A 20,796-nucleotide genomic window follows, 5' to 3' on the forward strand; every position below is an offset into this window, starting at 1 on the left:
GCCATTGCCTTATCTACCTTCACTTTAAAAGTCAGGAACCAATTAAAATAAATAAATTTATATTTTTTTAAGAAAAAGTCAGGAACCTTAGAATTCTTTAACTTTTTCTCTTCTCTTCTGATTTATATGTTATCACTGTCCAGGATTTTATCTTAATTTTAATCACCTGAATTAGACATCAGTGTTTATGTTTTACATGATCAGTTTTTGTTTAGGCTCCCACAGGTTTAACCATTCCTTCCTGCATCTCATACCTTCCTTCTTTTTAGATCTCTTAAGGAAGATGCTGCTCTTCAAGGGTCCTAAACTGATGTGGGAATCCCTGATCCAATTTCCCATTCTGCTTGAGCCCTAGGTTTTGTCTCCAATCCCCTGAGTACTCTGCCTTTATAAACCAAGCACCTCACTGCAGGTGCCAGCAAACGCCCTCAGAACAAACTGTGACTTTGCTTACTCTTATGGAATCAAGCATTCAAGCATCCTTGTCATTTCAACCTATGAGTGTTTCCCTAAGTTTCCTGCCAGCTCAACCATGCTTCAAACAAATATTTTAAATATTTTATCCATTAAATAGGTGGTCTGACTAGTAAGTTTTTCTCTGTAGATCATTCTTATTCTCTAAATATTCTTACGTAACTATTTTAGTATTTATGTTCTTTGACTTGATTGCATAGAATTGTTTTATTTACTGAGTGTGCTTTATTAGTAAAAAGTAAATTTTAAAAAGCCATTTAAAAATCAAATTGGTTAACAGTTTCTTTTTGTCTAACATATATACTTTTCATAAGCCAAGAGTCATTTCTAAGAGATTATTTTCCCCCTGAATTCTAAGTATAAATATTGACTCTAAGATAATACACATTATCCTCCAATATTATACAAATTTTCAAACATCCAGGAAAGTTGACATAATATATATATATTTTACCACTTAGATTCTATCATCATTTTACAATACTGTTTTATGATATATGTATTAATTTCCCTTTCTATGCATCAACTCATCTCACTTTTTCTCTTGCATTGCCAAGGAAAATGCAGACATCAGTACATTTCCCCACAAATATTTTATAAACATGATATTTTTATTTATAGGCAATAAAGCTCCTTCTCCCAAGATTTTGCTTACTATTTAATAGGCATTAAAAAAAAAACTCTAATGTGCCACAATCAATAATACCATTTGAAAGCTTCCCTGGTGGTTCAGTACTAAGGAATCTGCCTGTTAGTGCAGAAGACACAGGTTTGATCTCTGATCCAGGAAGATCCCACATGCTGTGAAGCAACTAAACCCATGCCCCACAATTACTGAGCCCATGCTCTAGAGCCTGAGAACTGCAACTACTGAGCCATATGCAGTGACTACGGAAGCCCATGTGCCCTAGAGGCTGTGCTCCACAACAAGAGAAGTCACTGCAATGAGAAGCTCGTGCACCGCAGCTAGAGAGTAGCCCCTGCTCGCCACAACTAGAGAAAAGTCTGTGCACAGCAACAAAGACCTAGCACAGCCAACAATAAATAAATAAATAAACAAAATTATTAAAAAACAGTAACACCATTTGAGTCAGAAAATGATACTCTCACAGTTAAGAGGAGAAATCAGCAAGTAAAATGAATTATATTTCCATGTTAGTAAAATAAGCTTCATAAGTGGCACATTCATTTGAAATATTTGCCTTTTTATTTCATCATTATCTAGGAATTTCTCTTATAGTTCCTATTGTTTATAGTGAAAAGCTCTTACTTGCTAATACTTCCTTATTCAACAGTTCTGGAAGAGTATTCAATGTCATGGAAGCAGAGAAATGAGATCACCTTTCAAACTTAATTTAGGCAAACTTACATCTTCCTTCTATGATACTGTGATTTATAATAATATGAAATATATATTAGATCTTTGTTCTGTTTGTGACAAAGGAGCTTCCTAGAACTTCCTAAGTGATACAGAGCCAAAAAGATGAAAAGAAAGTTTTGTTACTCATAACAATCCCCTTTCAACCATAACTGAATTTAGATTGATGAGTTGACTTTCTAAAAGCCTCTAGAGATAGGGGCTGAAGTGAGGGAAATCAATCACATGATTAGCAGAACTTTAGCCTCACTCCTGAACTTTTGGGGAAAAGGGAAGAAAGGGGAGCTAGAGGTTGAATTAATCACCAGTGGCCAATTATTTCACCAATCATGCCTATGTAATGCAGCCTCCATAAATACTCAAAAGGAGGAGATTCAAAGAGCTTCTGGATTGAAAGTGTGGAGGAGCTGGGAAAGTGGTACACTTGGAGGGCATGGAAGCTTCGAGTCCTTTCCCACATTATTTGCCCTATGCATCTCTCTCTCTGGCTTTTATTTGTATCATTAAAATACTGCCAATAGTAAGCAAGCTCTATTTTCCTGGGTTCTGTGAGCCACTCTAGTATAGTACTGAACATGTGGAGGGGATGGTAGGAACGTACAATTTGTAGACAAGTCAGTCAGAAATTGCAGGTAACCTGGGAATCTGTTCCTTGTGAATGGCATATGAAGTAGGGATAATCTTACAAGACTGAGCTCTTAATAATGTGGGATCTGAGTTAACTCTGGTTAGTATCAAAATTGAACTGAACTGTAGAGCTGGTGTCAGAGAATTGCTAGGTGTGGAGGAAAAACCCCACATATTTGGTGTCAGAGTATTTGGAGTATGAGAGTCAAGGATAACACACTGAATTTTTTAAGTCACATTCTATAGGTCAGTTCTTCCAGCTTAATGATTTTATGAATTGAGCTGTACAATCTCTTTTATTTTTATTTTTTTCAATCTCTTTTAAAATTTTATTGTAACAATCACCTTATTTAGCTACCATATCAAGATTGTACCTCTACTGATTTCTATCTTTAATGTTAGGAGCAATGATTTACACTGATAAGGAGCATTTCTTTAATGAACACTGACCACTTTGAACACATACAAAAAGCTGTCAGTAAAGGACATGAGAAATAAGTTTCAAAATTTAGATTCATTTGGATTTGAAGGAAGGCTGTCAAAATAAGTTTCATATTTGCTCAAGACAAAAAAAGGTCAAGAAACAAAAAGCTGTCTCTGGACTTCTACTACTATCAAGATACAAACAAAATTGTAAACCAAAACATGTGTTTTAAAAGCCCACACAGTATACACATATATCAGCACAAACTCATACAATGACCTCATTATATACTTTTTGATCAAATAATGTTTTATTCTTTTTTTAATCTGGACTCGAGCAATCTGAGTCCTCAGCTTAACCAGCGAGTGATCTTAGATATATCCCTACTCTGCATGGTGCTTCTTTTCTTCATCTTTAAGATGATCTTCACTGTTAGGACTTATTCTGTTATCTAATAACTTTTTTTAAAGAGTATTAAAATACTGGCTAGCAAAGTACAGAAAAAAGTGAAAAAGTGATGTAATTCTAGTACTTCACAAATACAAAATTGTACTTGGCCTTTTTCTCTTCACTTACACAGGAGAACTTCTCGTTGGCAGATTAAACAAAAGGATGGTTCTAACTTAAGCTATCTCATTCAATTTCTTCTAAACTTATGTTTCTTTCTTCTAATGCCATGTATAGCCTATTGTCAAAAGAACTACCAAACATTCCTTATAATTGAAACAATAGAACGCATACAAAAAAGGAAACATGAAAAACCTAGTATATTCTTAAGAGACAATGTTCAATTTCGGACGTAATCACACAGAAAAGCTACAGTCTAATAATAATGATAGTAATAGTCACCTCATCAAAATACATCCAAATAATAATTAGAATACTATGTCTGAGAAAAATCAATGAAAAAATTGCACATTAGTAGAACGTGTGAATATTAGTAGGATATGAGTATTCTAAAGCCAGCAGCATTATAAAATGTGATACTTATGCACAACCAAATCACTACATAAAATCAGACAAGCTGGAGACAGTGAGGCCACCAAGAATCTGCCACCAGAAAGTCAGCTTCATTACTGTTAATCTTTTTATGCTCTTCAGGCAAGAGGTGAATTAATTAATTTTCCCCAGAAACAAGGAAAGTAGAATAATAGAGCAAAGAATAAAGCCCTAAGTCCAAATAAATGTGATGTCAGTTTCAGTATCTTTGTCATGAAGATATATATGTTTATAGATAGAACACTGCTTCATTTAGGGTGAAGGGTCTCTTGGAATATACCAAAGTCATTCAGATAAAAAGGCAACATTCAATTGTAGGTCATAACATATACAATATATTAACATTTCTAGCTTCTAAAAAGACTGTTTTCCAAAGTTTCACTGTTCAGTAGAGATCAAAGTGCCACTTTATAAATAGTTTACTCATTTGTCAATTGATAAACTCAGAAATTTCCTGAGTTAAAAAGAACTATAACAGTTAAGAGTACACTAGAAGTAAAATTGAAACCCAGTTAGACTGGATATAGTAACTGAAAATTCTATTACTTTCTATGATAAAATATATCATATATTAAAGTATACAAAATGTATACTTTCAGCTGAAAGAATAATACTTTTTAATGGACCTTGATATATATTGCACTCACTTTAAGAAAAGGAATATTACTAATACCTTGGAGGCTCCCATGGGCTTATTCTCTCATATGTCTCTTAACCCGCTTCACAATATCCTAAATTTTGTTCTAAACACTTCCCTGTTTTTACTTCTAGCATTGATATATTTAGGTGTATCCCTAAAGTAACTGGCTAGTTATTTATCTCCATCCATCCATTCATCTTCCACTCATTTTTTTCATTTTATATATAGAGAATATGCTCTATATTCTTCTCCTTCAACTTCTACAGTATCTGTCTCAGAGTAATTTCTTGACATTACCTACTTTTTCATATAATCCTTAAGACTAAAGGAATTAAAGGAATTTAAAGGCGAGAAAATGAGACTCAGTGAAGCTAGCAACTTGCTACATTATATAGGAAAACAATGGACAAATCTCTCTATAGTAATTCTGAAAGTAAAGCAAACCAGCGGACTGTCTTATAACTTTTTAGCACATTTATTTTAGCTGCAATTGAACATTTCTCTGTTCTTAAGAGTACAATTTATATTTTTAAAACAACTTTACAAAGCTGGTAATTTTTGCTTTCATATTAAAGGTACAATTTTATTCAAGTGTACTGATGATGTAAAAGACCTCAATGATACTCCAGTATAGTCCTTAATAGGAAAACAAGAACAAATTAACAAAAGAATATCAAGAGCTTATTTATTTTTCTCTTAAGGGACAGACTATTAGAAAAGAGACAGACATATTTCAGAATATTCTAATTAAAGAAGATGGTTCCTTAAATAGGTAATTAGTCTGACACTAATTAATCCGAAGTTATCATTTACCTGAGCAAGTGGTGGAAGAATCTCCTTGCATATTTGCTGATCTGGTCTCTGTATTCTAATATAGTCGTATCCAGGAGTGGTCTTGTTGGAGCATAGAAGGTTCCAAGGCTTGCCTCAAGCTGTGCTGTGGAATTCAAACATAGCAGCACTAAAACAAGTGAAACTCCTTCAATTACAACAGAATACTCATGTTTGCAGTCAGTCAGGTTTTGCAAACTTGGATGAAATGTGAGCCTGTTGCAGGAAAAGATGAAATTAAAATATGACAGCCGGTACAAAAACAAACCTGTGTATAAACTTTCACTTGAAGCAAAGCTGACAATGACTCTGAGCAACAAAAAGCTGTCACAACTGAAGAAATCCATAATGAATCAACCTCTCACCACAAATGGATAATTAAAACAGTGACTCATCGGAGTAACACAGTTTGAAACTAGTATTTCCAGTAAAATCAACTCAGTGTACACAACATTTACTCTCTTTAGCTGAAAGGAGAAAACTAGTCTTACTACATTAGGCATTGAAGTCAGTCTTAGAAATATCTTTAAAAATAAGGCAAATAGAAAAGACTTATTGGAGTAATAATATTTCTTTGTTACAACTTAAAGATCAAAAATCCCCCTCCATTTCCTAAATACTGTCCTAAACAACACAATACCCTTGGTTTTGTCCAAGGGTGAAAGCTAACATCCCTGGGAGGGATCCCATGCTAATCTACTCTGGTCAACTGACTTCCTGATAGGAAAGAAGGACCGGAGAGCAGGTTTGATAAGCCAAAGGGCTAGTGATTGGGAGAAAAGGGCACTTTTTGTCTAATCTACACTTTGGCCAAGACATGCCAGTGGGGTTGTGTTACCTCCAAGAAATAACTGGGAAATATATAATTACCATAATGGTGAGAGGTGTATGAGAATACAGCTCACAGTAGGATTCCACTGATTTTTTTTGCACTACTAGCACTAGGTTGAATAAACAATTCCTTATTTAGCAGAACTCTTTTAGGTATATTTGGGTTTGAAAGTATTAAATACCTCATCAAAGTAATTGCTATGGACTTTGCTAAGCTGCTAGTAATTTCTTTTTTTAATCTCAGATCTAGACAGTAAAGTAAGATGAACTTTGGGGGTATTTTCTTTCAAAGCAGCAGTCAATTTAGATTAAAATTGAATACAGCAATGCCATTGTGAAAACAAGCCAGATTCTCTTGCCATTGCTTGTTTTCTTGACAGCATGTTTTGTACTGAAATGTTTGAGCCTACATGGAATACTTGTAGCTCCCAGCACAGTTACAGATTCATTAGATAGCCCAGCTTGATGTTTGAGGCAGAAATGAAGATCTTGAAGATAACCACAGTGCCAGCTACAAATAGAAGAGCTCACTGGGCTCCATTAATAAAAGGAAACAAATTACCATGTCAAATTTGTTAGATTCAGATAGAATAAATCTCAACAGAGAAGAATTGTGAATGTTTTAGAAAAGTGTTTTGCAATTACTTGGGGGAAAATGCATACACCTACTTAAAATGTACATATTCTGATAACCTAGCATCATGAAAGCATTTTATTTTAATAGCCTAGTGTATCATACAAATTTTCTATTTCCCTATCCACCCAATATGGTTCCTTGATAATATGTTTTATTAAGGCAGAACCTGATAATACCCATTTGTGAATTCCCTAATAATCTTACTTACTACACAGGAATCATACAACACAAATTCACTAAGGTGCTAACAATTTCATGGTATTCTGAGTAAGAGTCAATATATTGTTGTCTTCATATTTCCTCAACTGTAAATTTATGATCTCTTACATGGGTTATGCTTACCACAACAGGCTTTCTTTAGGGATCCTGCTATCTACCTAATCTTGAGAGTATACCAATACTAACAAATAACTACTTGAGAAAATATTACAGTAATCTTAGAGCCCCCAAATTCTGAAGTTATACTCTTCTTTTTATTTTTAACTAATATCCATTGAGTACCTACTGTGGGTCAAGCATGTGCTAGGCATTTTCTCATTGCAGATGCACTGGAATCTCCATAGATGTGTTGGACTACCTCCAAAAAGCACATTCAATTAACATTAAATAAATACTATGGGCCTCCTATGAGTTGAGGCCAAGCCTCATGATGTAGACTTTTTGAAAGAACATGTTCTTACTGATTCAGTTCAATTCAGTTCAGTCGCTCAGTCGTGTCCGGCTCTTTGCGACCCAATGAATCGCAGCACGCCAGGCCTCCCTGTCCATCACCATCTCCCGGAGTTCACTCAGACTCACGTCCATTGAGTCAATGATGCCATCCAGCCATCTCATCCTCTGTCGTCCCCTTCTCCTCCTGCCCCCGATCCCTCCCAGCATCAGAATCTATTCTAATGAGTCAACTCTTCGCATGAGGTGGCCAAAGTACTGGAGTTTCAGCTTTAGCATCATTCCCTCCAAAGAAATCCCAGGGCTGATCTCCTTGAGAATGGACTGGTTGGATCTCCTTGCAGTCCAAGGGACTCTCAAGAGTCTTCTCCAACACCACACTTCAAAAACATCAATTCTTCAGCGCTCAGCCTTCTTCACAGTCCAACTCTCACATCCATACATGACCACTGGAAAAACCATAGCCTTGACTAGACGGACCTTAGTTGGCAAAGTAATGTCTCTGCTTTTGAATATACTATCTAGGTTGGTCACAATTTTCTTCCAAGGAGTAAGCATCTTTTAATTTCATGGCTGCAATCACCATCTGCAGTGATTTTGGAGCCGAAAAAACTAAAGTCTGACACTGTTTCCACTGTTTCCCCATCTATTTCCCATGAAGTGATGGGACCAGATGCCATGATCTTCGTTTTCTGAATGTTGAGCTTTAGGCCAACTTTTTCACTCTCCTCTTTCACTTTCATCAAGAGGCTTTTTAGCTCCTCTTCACTTTCTGCCATAAGGGTGGTGTCATCTGCATATCTGTGGTTATTGATATTTCTCCCGGCAATCTTGATTTCAGCTTGTGCTCCTTCCAGCCCAGCGTTTCTCATGATGTACTCTGCATATAAGTTAAATAAGCAGGGTGACAATATACAGCCTTGACGTACTCCTTTTCCTATTTGGAACCCGTCTGTTGTTCCATGTCCAGTTCTAAGTGTTGCTTCCTGACCTGCATATAGGTTTCTCAAGAGGCAGGTCAGGTGCTCTACTGATTATTCTTCTCTAAAATTACTAAAAAGAAGGTTAGGTACAGAATACTGTCTACCATGTTTACTTTAAAATGTAATAAAATGGAATAAGAAAATCTATAAATATGGAACGAAAACAGTGAGAGAAAAAGCTCTCCAATAAAGGCTTTTTGACATATTTCCTGTTTTCTTTACTTTGTAAATCACCTATTGAAAAAATGGAATAAGAAAATCTATAAATATGGAAAGAAAACAGTGAGGGAAAAAGCTCTCCAATAAAAGCTTTTTGATATATTTCCTGTTTTCTTTACTTTATAAATCACCTATTGCAACGTCTTCACTGGCCATGGTTTCCCACTATTAATGTAAATGTTAATCACAAACATTTGAAATAAAGATACAAATTCAAGAATGTTTAGATGTATTTTACATTAAGTAAATAAATTACTCATAATAAAAATAATATATACTGGAAAATATAAAAACTGATTTCCTTATTCCACATGGCACTTTTTTTTCCCCTTTTTTTTTCGGGGGGGGAGGTTATAGTGTCTCATCTCTCTCTGCAAATAAACATCTGAGATCCTATGGACAAAATTACTTATTTACAGAAGGTTAGGAAATCCAAGCAGCCAGAAGGAGGAGGGGGATTAGAAGTCTAAATTAGAATGAATACAAGAACAACTTAAGCTGTAATTCTCTCTCTGTCACACACAAACACAAACACACACAATCAGTGGTAAAGTCTATTGTCTGGACAAAGAACTTGGGATGTGAGAAATACTACTGTTTAAAGTGAAGGAGAAATAAGGATTTTTGTTTAGGACCCTTTGTCTTCCAAACCCTAGAAAGTACATTAAATTCCTCATCAAAGTTTAAAATCTGAGCATATTTTACATATGAACTTAGTCTGAAATGTGCAATGACTTCATTGTGAGTTCTAACACAAGTATATACAGAAAAGTTATTACGTTGACAAATACTATACAATAAGTTACCATATAGGAGTAATTATTTGATACCTGATTTTGTCAGTTTAATAGGGCATAAATATTTTTGTCTTTTAAGTTCCAGTAATACAACTCCAAAGCATCCTCAAAAAATAACCAACTCAATAAAACATATTTCATGTATATACAAAACTCACTTATGAAATATATTTAAAATCTGACCTTCTCTCTCTGGAGTGAGCTTTTGTCTAAGAAGATGGTTTACAATGGCACACATGCTGATAAAGCACTCATAGCCCAGACTGTCCCAGTTCATACTACTCAGGATGTTTATTGCCTCATAGATCTCATCATAGTGAATATACTGGAAGATGATGTCTACCAGTCCCAGGTGTCCTTGTGTGAAGATACCTGTCACAAAAATATATAAAATCAAGTGAATCATTTAAAAATAAAAATAACAAAAACATTTAACTTTTCTAGAAAGGAAAAAAAAAACAGTGATCTTTTCTTGCATAAAGAGCTTGAAACGTGGGGTTTGGGGGGACCAATAGTCATATATGGCACTGTGGTCAAATCTTCAAGTATCACCTACCAACTCCATCTTGCTTATGCTTACCATTCACCATATAGTAAAACTTTTTACTCTATATAATCAATTGTTTAGACTAAAAATGAATAAATGTGAGAACTTTTAGGTAAATCACAATAGCTAACTGAATTTCCCATATGTCATTTAGGCCTCTACTGTATGTATGTGTGTGTGTGTTTAGCTGTGGGGGATCTTCACTGAGAAATGCAGTCTTTTCGTCACAATGCACAGGCTTCTCTAGTGATGGTGCACATGCTCCAGAGCACGTGGGCTCAGCAGCTGTGGCACAAGCACATGGCTTCTTTAGGAGCGGCATATGGGTTCAGTTGCCTCACAGGGTCTTAGTTCCCTGACCAAGAATCAAACCCACGTCTCCTGCATTGAAAGGCAAAGTCTTAACCACTGGACCACCAGGAAAGTCCCTGTGGTATATACGTAAAGACAGAATTTTGATGTAAAACAATTCTTATTGACCAGATTAAGTTGCATTTGATCTTCAGCCACATGTACTTGGTGGGAAAAAGTATAAATATTTATGACATAGAATACCACATACCAATTTATTTTATTTTATTTTTTTTATTTTTTAAAGTTTAAAATCTTTAATTCTTACATGCGTTCCCAAACATGAACCCCCCTCCCACCCAATTTATTTTAAATTGGCATTTAAAAATCATCATCTTTGATTACTAATGATTATTCAGTTCAGTTCAGTCACTCAGTGGTATCCGACTCTTTGCGATCCCATGGACTGCAGCATGCCAGGCTTCCCTGTCCATCACCAATTCCTGGAGCTTGCTCAAACTCATGTCCATTGAGTCAGTGATGCCATCCAACCATCTCATCCACTGTTGTTCCTTTATCCCCCCGCCTTCAGTCTTTCCTATCATCAGGGTCTTTTCCAAGGAGTCAGTTCTTCACATCAGGTGGCCAAGATATTGGAGTTTCAACTTCAGCATCAGTCCTTCCAATGAATATTCAGGACTGAGGACTGGTTGGACCTCCTGCAGTCCAAGGGACTCTCAAGAGTCTTCTCCAACACCACAGTTCAAAAGCATCAATTCTTCGGCATGTAGCTCTCTTTTTAGTCCAACTCTAACATCCATACATGACTTAGGAAAAACCATAGCTTTGACTAGACAGACCTTTGCTGGCAGAGCAATGCCTCTGCTTTTATTAATCTAGGTTGGTCATAGCTTTCCTTCCAAGGAGCAAGCATCTTTTAATTTCATGGCTCCAGTCACCATCTGTAGTGATTTTGGAGCCCCCCAAAATAAAGTCTCTCACTGTTTCCATTGTTTCCTCATCTATTTGCCATGAAGCAATGGGACCTGAAGCCTTGATCTTTGTTTTCTGAATATTGAGTTTTAAGACAACTTTTTCACTCTCCTCTTTCACTTTCATCAGAAGGCTCCTTAGTTCTTCGCATTCTGCCATAAGGGTCATCTGCATATCTGAGGTTATTGCTATTTCTCCCAGGAATCTTAATTCCAGCTTGTGCTTTATCCAGTCTGGCATTTTGCATGTTAAATAAGTTAAATAAGCAGGGTGACAATATACAGTCTTGACATTATCCTTTCCCTATTTGAAACCAGTCTGTTGTTCCCTGTCCACTTCTAACTGTTGCTTCTTGACTTGCATACAGATTTCTCAGGAAGCAGGTCAGCAGGTCTGGTATTTCCATCTCTTTCAGAATTTTCCACAGTTTGTTGTGATTCATATGGTCAAAGGCTTTGGCATGGTCAATATAGCAGAAGTAGATGTTTTTTCGGAACTCTCTTGCTATTTAGATGATCCAAAGGATGTTGGCAATTTGATCTCTGGTTCCTCTGACTTTTCTATAACCAGCTTAAACATCTGGAAGTTCACAGTTCACATACTGTTGAAGCCTGGCTTGGAGAATTTTGAGAATTACTTTGCTAGTGTGAGATGAGTACAAATTGTGCAATAGTTCGAATAGTCTTTAGCATTGCTTTTCTTTGGGATTAGAATGAAAACTGACCTTTTCCAGTCCTGTGGCCACTGCTGAGTATTCCAAATTTGCTGGCATATTGAGTGCAACACTTTCACAGCATCACCTTTTAGGATTTGAAATAGCTCAGCTGGAAATTCTATCCCCTCCACTAGCTTTGTTAGTAGTGATGCTTACTAAGGCCCACTTGACTTCACATTCCAGGATGTCTGGCTCTAGGTGAGTGATCACACCATCATGGTTATCTGGGTCATGAAGATCCTTTTTGCATAGTATTCTGCGTATTCTTGCCACCTCTTCTTAATATCTTCTGTTTCTGTTAAGTCCCTACCATTTCTGTCCTTTATTGAGCCCATCTTTGCATGAAATGGTTCCTCAGTATATCTAATTTTCTTGAAACGATCTCTAGTCTTTCCCATTCTATTGTTTTCCTCTATTTCTTTGCACTGATCACTGAGGAAGGCTTTCTTATCTCTCCTTGCTCTTCTTTGGAACTCTGCATTCAAATAGGTGCATCCTATTCTGCTTTTCTTTAGCTTCTCTTCTTTCCACAGCTATTAGCAAGGCCCTCTCAGACAACCATTTTGCCTTTTTTGCATTTCTTTTTCTCGGGATGGTCTTGATCACTGCCTCCTGTACAATGTCACAAACCTCCGTCCATATTTCTTCAGGCACTGTGTCAGATCTAATCCCTTGAATCCGTTTGTCACTTCCACTAATCATAAGGGATTTGATTTGGGTCACACCTGAGTGGTCTAGTGATTTTCCCTACTTTCTTCAATTTCAGTCTGAATTTGGCAATAAGGAGTTCGTGATCTGAGCCACAGTCAGCTCCCAGTCTTATTTTTCCTGAAGGTATAGAGCTTCCCCATCTTTGGCTGCAAAGAATATAATCAATCTGATTAAAGTATTGACCATCTGGTGATGTCCACGTGTAGTCTTCTCTTATATTATTGGAACAGGGTGTTTGCTATGACCAGTGCCTTCCCTTGGCAAAACTCTATTAGCCTTTGCCCTACTTCATTTTGTACTCTGAGGCCAAAGTTGCCTGTTACTCCAGGTATCTCTTGACATCCTACTTTTGCATTCTAGTCCCCTATAATGAAAAGGACATATTTTTTGAGTGTTAGTTCTAGAAGGTCTTGTAGGTCTTCATAGATCCATTCAACTTCAGCTTCTTCAGCATTACTGGTTGGGGCATAGACTTGGATTACTGTGATATTGAATGGTTTGCCTTGGAAATGAACAGAGACTGTTCTGTCATTTTTGAGCTTATTGTAAAGAAATGATTATTAGTAAAGAAATAATTAGGATTAATCTTGCTATTGGTCCTCTTGCATAACTAAAGAAAATTCACTTCTAAGCTAACAGAAATAAGAACATCAAATAAAGCGGGGGGTGGGGGGGTAGTCATTCTGTTTGAATTTTATCTCATCTTTTAAATATGGAAGACCTCTTTTGAAACTAACAAGTTCTGTTTAATTACATGACAATAAGCACTAGCACCTTTTAAGTTTTTTTTTTAAGCTTTAAAACAATATTTGTTTGTAAAATCTTTTTCCTTCTGCAAACGTTTACTGGTATGAGTGAATCTACAAAAACTTCTCAATACAAATAATCATAAAATTAAATGAGAAAATGTATGTGAAGTTATTTGGAATCTGTATACAATATACTACTATAACTCTTCATTACTGTCCTCATCATCATTTACATGAAATAGTTATAGGTTTCAGAATTTTTAAAAATTTATTAGCTCATGAGAAAGATCCTGAAATTATTGATATTAACTTCAAGTCATATAAAAATGAGACCTTGTACTATACCAGCAGGACTCAACTTGATAAGGAATCTGGGGAATTACCCTGACTATTCTGGAGGGCGGAAATGGCAACCCACTCCAGTATTCTTGCCTGGAGAACGTCATGGACATAATAGCATGGAGGGCTACAATCCACAGGGTCTCAAAGAATAAGACACAACTGAAGCGACTTAGATCAGCACCCCCACTGTACTAAGCAATAAAACTCTACTATTCTTTTTGTGTTGGTAGAATCAACAAATGCTACTGTCCAAAAGCCTTCATGCTGCTGCTGCTGCTGCTAAGCTGCTTCAGCCGCATCCAACTCTGTGCAACCCCACAGACAGCAGCCAGGCTCCTCCGTCCATGGGATTTCCCAGGCATGAGTACTGGAGTGGGTTACCATTGCCTTCTCCGAAAGCCTTCATGATCCTACAGTAAAGTGCTGGAAGTCTTCATAAATCAGGGTGATTCCTTTGCAGTACATATTAATGTTTAAGAATTTTGAAGACAACCAAAAATCTGAAATCTACTGAGTCTGTCTATATCCTAATACTTCTAACATGAGAAATAACTGATGTATTGAGAGGAAAAGCTAACATATAGTCATAATCAAATTGTTTAAAAGGTGATAAAGAGGAAAACTTAAAAAGTGGCCAATGAACACAAAAGCTGGTTCTTTGGAACAACGTATAAAATTGACCAACTTCTGCCTAAATGGAGGAAAAGAGAAGATACACTTCTCAGTATCAAGAATAATCATCAAAGGACCCACAGACATTAAAAAATAGTAAGTGAATAACATGACTAACTTTATAGATATAATTTAAATGAAATGTATTCCTTGAAAGACACAAATTATCAAATCTCATTTAAGAAGAAATAAGAATAGATAACCTGAATGATCCTGTATTATTTAAATTTGGATGTGAAGTTTAAAAACCTTTAAACATACACACACAAAAAAACAGATGACTTCATTGGTAAACTATCTCAAACAGTAAGAGAAGAAATAATATTACCTTTACATAACTCAAAATATAACAGGAGGGAATGATTCCTATTGCATTTAATGATATCACCATTACATTGAGACCAAAACTGACAGACATTACAGAAGAAAAAGAAAACTAAAGGTCAATACCTCCCATAAACAAATACAAAAATCCTTAACAGAATATTAACAAATTAGGCAACATATTAAAAAGATAATATATCATGAACAAGAGATTTATCCCACAAATACACAGTCATTGAACCAACTGAAAACTAATCAGTTCACTATATGATCAGAAAAATCACACAATCATTTTAATACAGAAAAAGCACTTGAAAAAAACTGAACATCCACTCAAGAAAACATAACCCAGGAGACTAGGAATAGAAGGGGACTTCCTCAACCTCCTACCATCGTTAGTTGCTCAGCTGTGTCTGACTCTTTGCAACCCTATTGACTATAGCAGCCAGCTTCTCTGTCTGTGGGATTTCCCAGGCAAGAATACTAAAGTGGGCGTCCAGTTCAAGATGATGGAGAAGGAGGACATGAGTTCATCTCCTTCTGCAAGAGCACCAAAATTACAACTATCTTCTGAACAACCATTGACAGAAGAATGCTGGATAAAAGATACCAAAAAAAATACCCAATGCCCAATGACAAAGAAGCCGGAGGGAGATGGTAGGAGGGGCACAATCATGATAAAATCAAATCCCATACCCACCAGGTGAGTGACCCACAAACCACAGAACAATAATACTAAAGAAGTTTTCCCACTGTTGTGAAGGTTCTGAACCCAACATCAGGCTTCCCAGCCTGGGGGTCTGACAAAGGGACAGGAAATCCCCAGGGAATCTGACCTTGAAGGCCAGTGGAATTTGATTATTGGACTTCCACAGGACTGGGGGAAACAGAGACTCCAGTCTTGGAAGGCACAAACAAAATCTTGCATGCACCAAGACCCAGAGGAAAGGAGCAGGGACCCCACAGGAGACTGAATCAAAATTTCCTTGTTAGTGTTGGAGGTTCTCCTGTGGAGGCCTGGGTCGGCAGGGGCTCACCATAGGGATGGGGGCACTAGCAGCAGCAAGTCGAGAAGGTCCCCCATGGTGTAAGCCCTCTTGGAGGTTAACCCTACCATACAGCCTGTAGACCCCAGGACTGGGTCATCTCAGGCCAAACAACTATCAGGGAAGGAGCACAACCCCACCCATCAGCAGATAATTGGATTAGCTTTATTGAGCAAGACCCCGTTTTCCCCACCACCAGTCCCTCCTATCAGGAAGCTGACACAAGCCTCTTAGCCTCCTCCATCAGAGGGCAGACAGAAGAAGCAAGAAAAACCGGAGTCCCATGGCAGCTAGAAGAAAAAACATATTACAGAAAATTAGTCAGGATGAAAAAGTGGAAAGCTATGTTCCAGATAAAGAGACAAGGTAAAATATCAGAAAAAAAAACTAAATGAAGTGGAGATAAGCAAACTTCCAGAAACAAAATTCAAAATAATGTTAGTGAAGATGATCCAGAATATTGAGAAAACAAAAGAAGATCCAAAAAATGTTTAGCAAAACCTAGAAAAATTAAAGAACAAACAGATGAATAACACATGAGAAGAAATCAACAACAGAATAACTGAGGTAGAAGGGATAAACGACCTGAAGAACAGAGTGGTGGAAATCACTGCCACAGAACAGAATATAGGAAAAAGAATAAAAAGAAATGAAGACAATCTAAAAGACCTCAGGGTCAACATTAAACACACCAACATTCACATTACAGGGGTCCCAGAAGGAGAAGAGAGAGAGAAGGAACCTGAGAAAATATTTGAAGAGATAATAGTTGAAAACTTCTCTAACATGGGAAAGAAAATAGTCAACCAAGTCCAGGAAGCACAGAGTCCCAGGGAGGAAAAACCCAAGGAGGAACACACCAAGACACATAGTAATTAAAACTGACAAAGATAAACTATTAAAAGCAATAAGGGAAGAATGACAAATAACATACAACGTAACTCCCATCAGGCTAACAGCTGATTTCTCAACAGAAGTTCTACAAGCCAGAAGGGAATGGCACAATATATTTAAAGTGATGAAAGGGAAGAAGCTAAAACCAAGAATACTCTACTCAGCAAGACTCTCATTCAGATTTGATGGAAAAATCAAAAGCTTTACAGACAAGCAAAAGTTAAGAGAATTCAGGACCACCAAACCAGCTTTACAACAAATGTTAAAGGAACTTCTCTAGGCAGGAAACATAAGACAAGGGAAAGACCTACAGAAAATAAATCCAAAACAATTAAGAAAATGGTAACACAATCATACATACTGATAATTACCTTAAATGTAAATGGATTAAATGCACCAACCAAAAAACATAGACTACCTGGGTGTATGAAAAATGTGCATGTAAGCACTTCCACTTACATCACTCTGCTTGACCCCTCCAAACTGTATGTAATGATTTTATATTGTTTAGGTTAATCATGTTCCCATTATGGCTTGCAGCTATGTGTGTAAAGTTGTTCAGTCGTGTCTGACTCTTTGCGACCCCATGGACTGCAGGCCGCCAGGCTCCTCTGTCCATGGGATTCTCCAGGCAAGAATACTGTAGTGGGTTGCCATTTCCTTCTCCAGGGGATCTTCCCAACCCAGGGATAGAACCCAGGTCTCATGTATTGCAGGCAGAAGCTTTATCCTCTGACTCACAATGTCTATAACTATTATCATATGCCTATCCTATTGCTGCATTTTGGAAGCAGGAGCCTTGTTGGCTTGCAGCTATAACTATCTTTTATTTTTTGTCTGGCTATTGACTGTGAAAATTGATAAACATGTTTTATTATTGTGATGACATAACTATTACTCACTTAATACCATAGTATCATGATTGGTCCACAAAAAATGAAAGAACTCTATTATCACCAAAACTACAGTTTAATAGAAAAACCTGTAATCACTTTTTAAAATCTAGATGCATATCCGAATTACTTTGGAGTTTTCTGAAAAATACAAATGCCTAGGTATTGCTTTTTTTTCTCCAGAGCTCCAGATATTTTTGTAATGATCAGCCATATTCAAAAACAACTGAACTATATGAAGATCTTTTACTTTTATCTAGTTTGTTTAACTTTTTCTATTTCATATTCAGTGCTCTGATTTCATTTACTTTAGGTTTTTCAATTACTCCATCTCTTGTTTAAAATATGCATAATATATATGTTTTAGAAAACATGAATTTTTGTCTAACAAAAAAAATTTATGACATTTTGATTATACTTGTTTGACTTAGTATGAATAGAATGCTATATTCATATTAAAAATTAATTTCAACTCATACCTCACACCATATACAAAGAATTAACTTGAGTTAGTCAATAAACCTAATTGTAGGAGCTAAAATAATAAAATTTCTAGAAGAAAAAAGGGTCAGACAAAGACTATTTTGATAAGACAAACAATACAAGTCATAAATTAAAAAAATCTAATAGCTGGCTTTCATCAAAACTAAACACTTCTGCACCTAAAATCTAGTATCCAAAAAAGAACTTGTGTTCAGAATATATAAGAACTTATGATTCAATAAAAAACAATCCAGTTCAACTGGGGCAAAAGATTTGAAGATTTACTTCATCAGAGAAGATATATGGCAATAAGCACATAAAAGATGAACAACTCCAAGGTTCATCAGGGAAATGCCAACTAACACCAACTACACCTACTACAATGGCTAAAATTAAAAATATCAATAATGCCAAGTTTTAGTGAAGATGTGGAGTAACTGGAACTCCTAACTATTTTCCTCTTAAATTAAACTTAGAGTAGTGCTTAGTTCCATGGTTCTTCCCAAAAGAAATCAGAATAGACCTCCATACAAAGACTAGTACATGAAAGAACAGATCATTTTCAATGAAACTGGCTAAAACTGGAAACAACTAAAATGCCTGTCAACATGTGAAGATAGATTGTGATATCTCTATATAATGGAATACTACTCAATAATGTAAATGAAAATTTAAAGATATACACACCAATATGGAAAATTCACAAAGATTAATACTGAGTGAAAGTAGCCAGATACAAACGAGTACCAATTAGTAGTCTACTTCTATGAAAATTCTAGAAAAAGCAGATCTAACTTGTAATAACAGACAACAGATCAATGTGCTTTAGCTTTGAGGGAGGCAGGGACTGACTGCAAAGGGGCTTGAGAGGATTTTGAGGGTGATGGAAATGTTTTACATCTTGATTATGGTGGTAATCACATTGTTGTTCAGTCTCTAAGTGGTGTTCAGCTCTTTGCAACCCCATGGACTGAAGCATGCCAGGCTTCCCTGTCCTTCACTATCTCCCAGAGTCTGCTGAAACTCATGACCATTGAGTCGGTGATGCCATCTAACCATCTCATCCCCTGCTGCCCTCTTCTCCTGCTCTCAGTCTTTTCCAGTGAGTCATATCTTTGCATCAGGAGGCCAAAGTACTGAGGCTTCAGCTTCAGCATCAGTTCTTCTAGTGAATATTCAGGGTTGACTACCTTTAGGACTGGCTTTATCTCCTTATTGTTTAAGGGACTCTAGAGTCTTCTGCAGCACCACAGTTCAAAAGCATCAGTTCTTCAGTGCTCAGCCTTCTTTATGGTCCAACTCTCGCATCTGTACATGACTACTGGAAAAACCAGAGCTTTGGCTATATGGACCTATATGACTATATGGACCTATATAACTATAGTTCCTATATAACTATATAGGTCCATAAAGACTATATGACTATATGAGTTTTAAGATAGCTTTTTAACTCTCCTCTTTCAACATCATCAAGAGGCTCTTTAGTTCCTCTTCAGTTTGTGCCACTATAGCGGTGTGTGCATGCTAAGTCACTTCAGACCTGTCCAACTTTGTGTGACCCAATGGCCTGCAGCCTGCCATGTTCCTCTGTTCATGGGATTCTCCAGGCAAAAATATTTGAGTGGGTTTCCATACCTGCCCCCAGGGGATCGTCCCAATCCAGGGACTGAACTCATATCTCTTATGCCTCCTTCATTGGCAGGCAGGTTCTTTATCACCAGCTCCATCTGGGAAGCTCCATTAGAGTGGTATCATCTGCATATATGATGTTGCTTATATTTCTCCCAGCAATCTTGATTCCAGCTTCTGATTCATCCAGCCCGACATTTTGCATGATGTACTCTGCACAGAAGTTAAATAAGAAGGGTGACAATATTCAGCCTTGAGATACTCCTTTCCCAATTTTTAAACAGTCCATTGTTCCGTATCTGTTCCTAACTGTTGCTTCTTGACCTGCATACAGGTTTCTCAGGAGGCAGCTAAGGTGGTCTGGGATTCCCATCTCTTTAAAAATTGTCTACAGTTTGTTGTGATCAACAGTCAAAGACTTTAGTGTAGTCAATGAAGCAGAAATAGATAGTTTTCTGGAATTCCCTTGCTTTTTCTATGACATAGTGGACGTTAGCAATTTGATCTCTGGTTCCTTTGCCTTTCCTAAATCCAGCTATACATCTGAAAGTTTTCAGTTCATGAACTGCTGAAGGCTAGCTTGAAGGATTTTTAGCATAATCTTGGTAGCATGTGAAATCAGTGAACTGTACGGTAGTTTGAACAATCTTTGGCATTGCCTTTCTTTGGGATTATAATGAAAACTGGCCTTTTCCAGTCCTGTGGCCACAGCTTACTTTTCTAAATTTGCTAGCATATTGAGTGCAGCAATTTAACAGCATCATCTTTTAGGACTTGAAGTAACTCAGCTTGAATTCCATCACCTCCACTAGCTTTCTTTGTAGCAATGCTTCCTAAGGCCCACTTAACTTCACATTCCAGGATGTCTGGCTCTAGGTGAGTGACCAAACATTGTGGTTATCTGGGTCATTAAGATCTGTTTTGTATAGTTCTTCGGTATATTCTTGGCACCTCTTCTTAATATCTTCTGCTTCTCTTAGGTCCTTGCCGTTTTATTT

At 36.8% G+C, this 20,796-nt stretch overlaps 1 protein-coding gene across 1 annotated transcript in view; it reads right to left on the reverse strand.

Moving 5' to 3' along the window:
* WDPCP (WD repeat containing planar cell polarity effector) overlaps window positions 1-20,796 on the reverse strand; it is a 311,304-nt gene that overhangs the window by 105,111 nt on the left and 185,397 nt on the right. Inside the window, exons 11-12 of the mRNA XM_013967779.2 lie at window positions 9,693-9,881; window positions 5,356-5,479 (exon numbers count right to left, since the gene is read on the reverse strand). Coding sequence (XP_013823233.1) covers window positions 5,356-5,479; window positions 9,693-9,881 — 313 coding nt within the window. The remainder of the gene's footprint in view (window positions 1-5,355; window positions 5,480-9,692; window positions 9,882-20,796) is intronic.

This window comes from Capra hircus, chromosome 11 (assembly GCF_001704415.2).
Source record: "Capra hircus breed San Clemente chromosome 11, ASM170441v1, whole genome shotgun sequence".
Lineage (NCBI taxonomy): Eukaryota > Metazoa > Chordata > Mammalia > Artiodactyla > Bovidae > Capra > Capra hircus.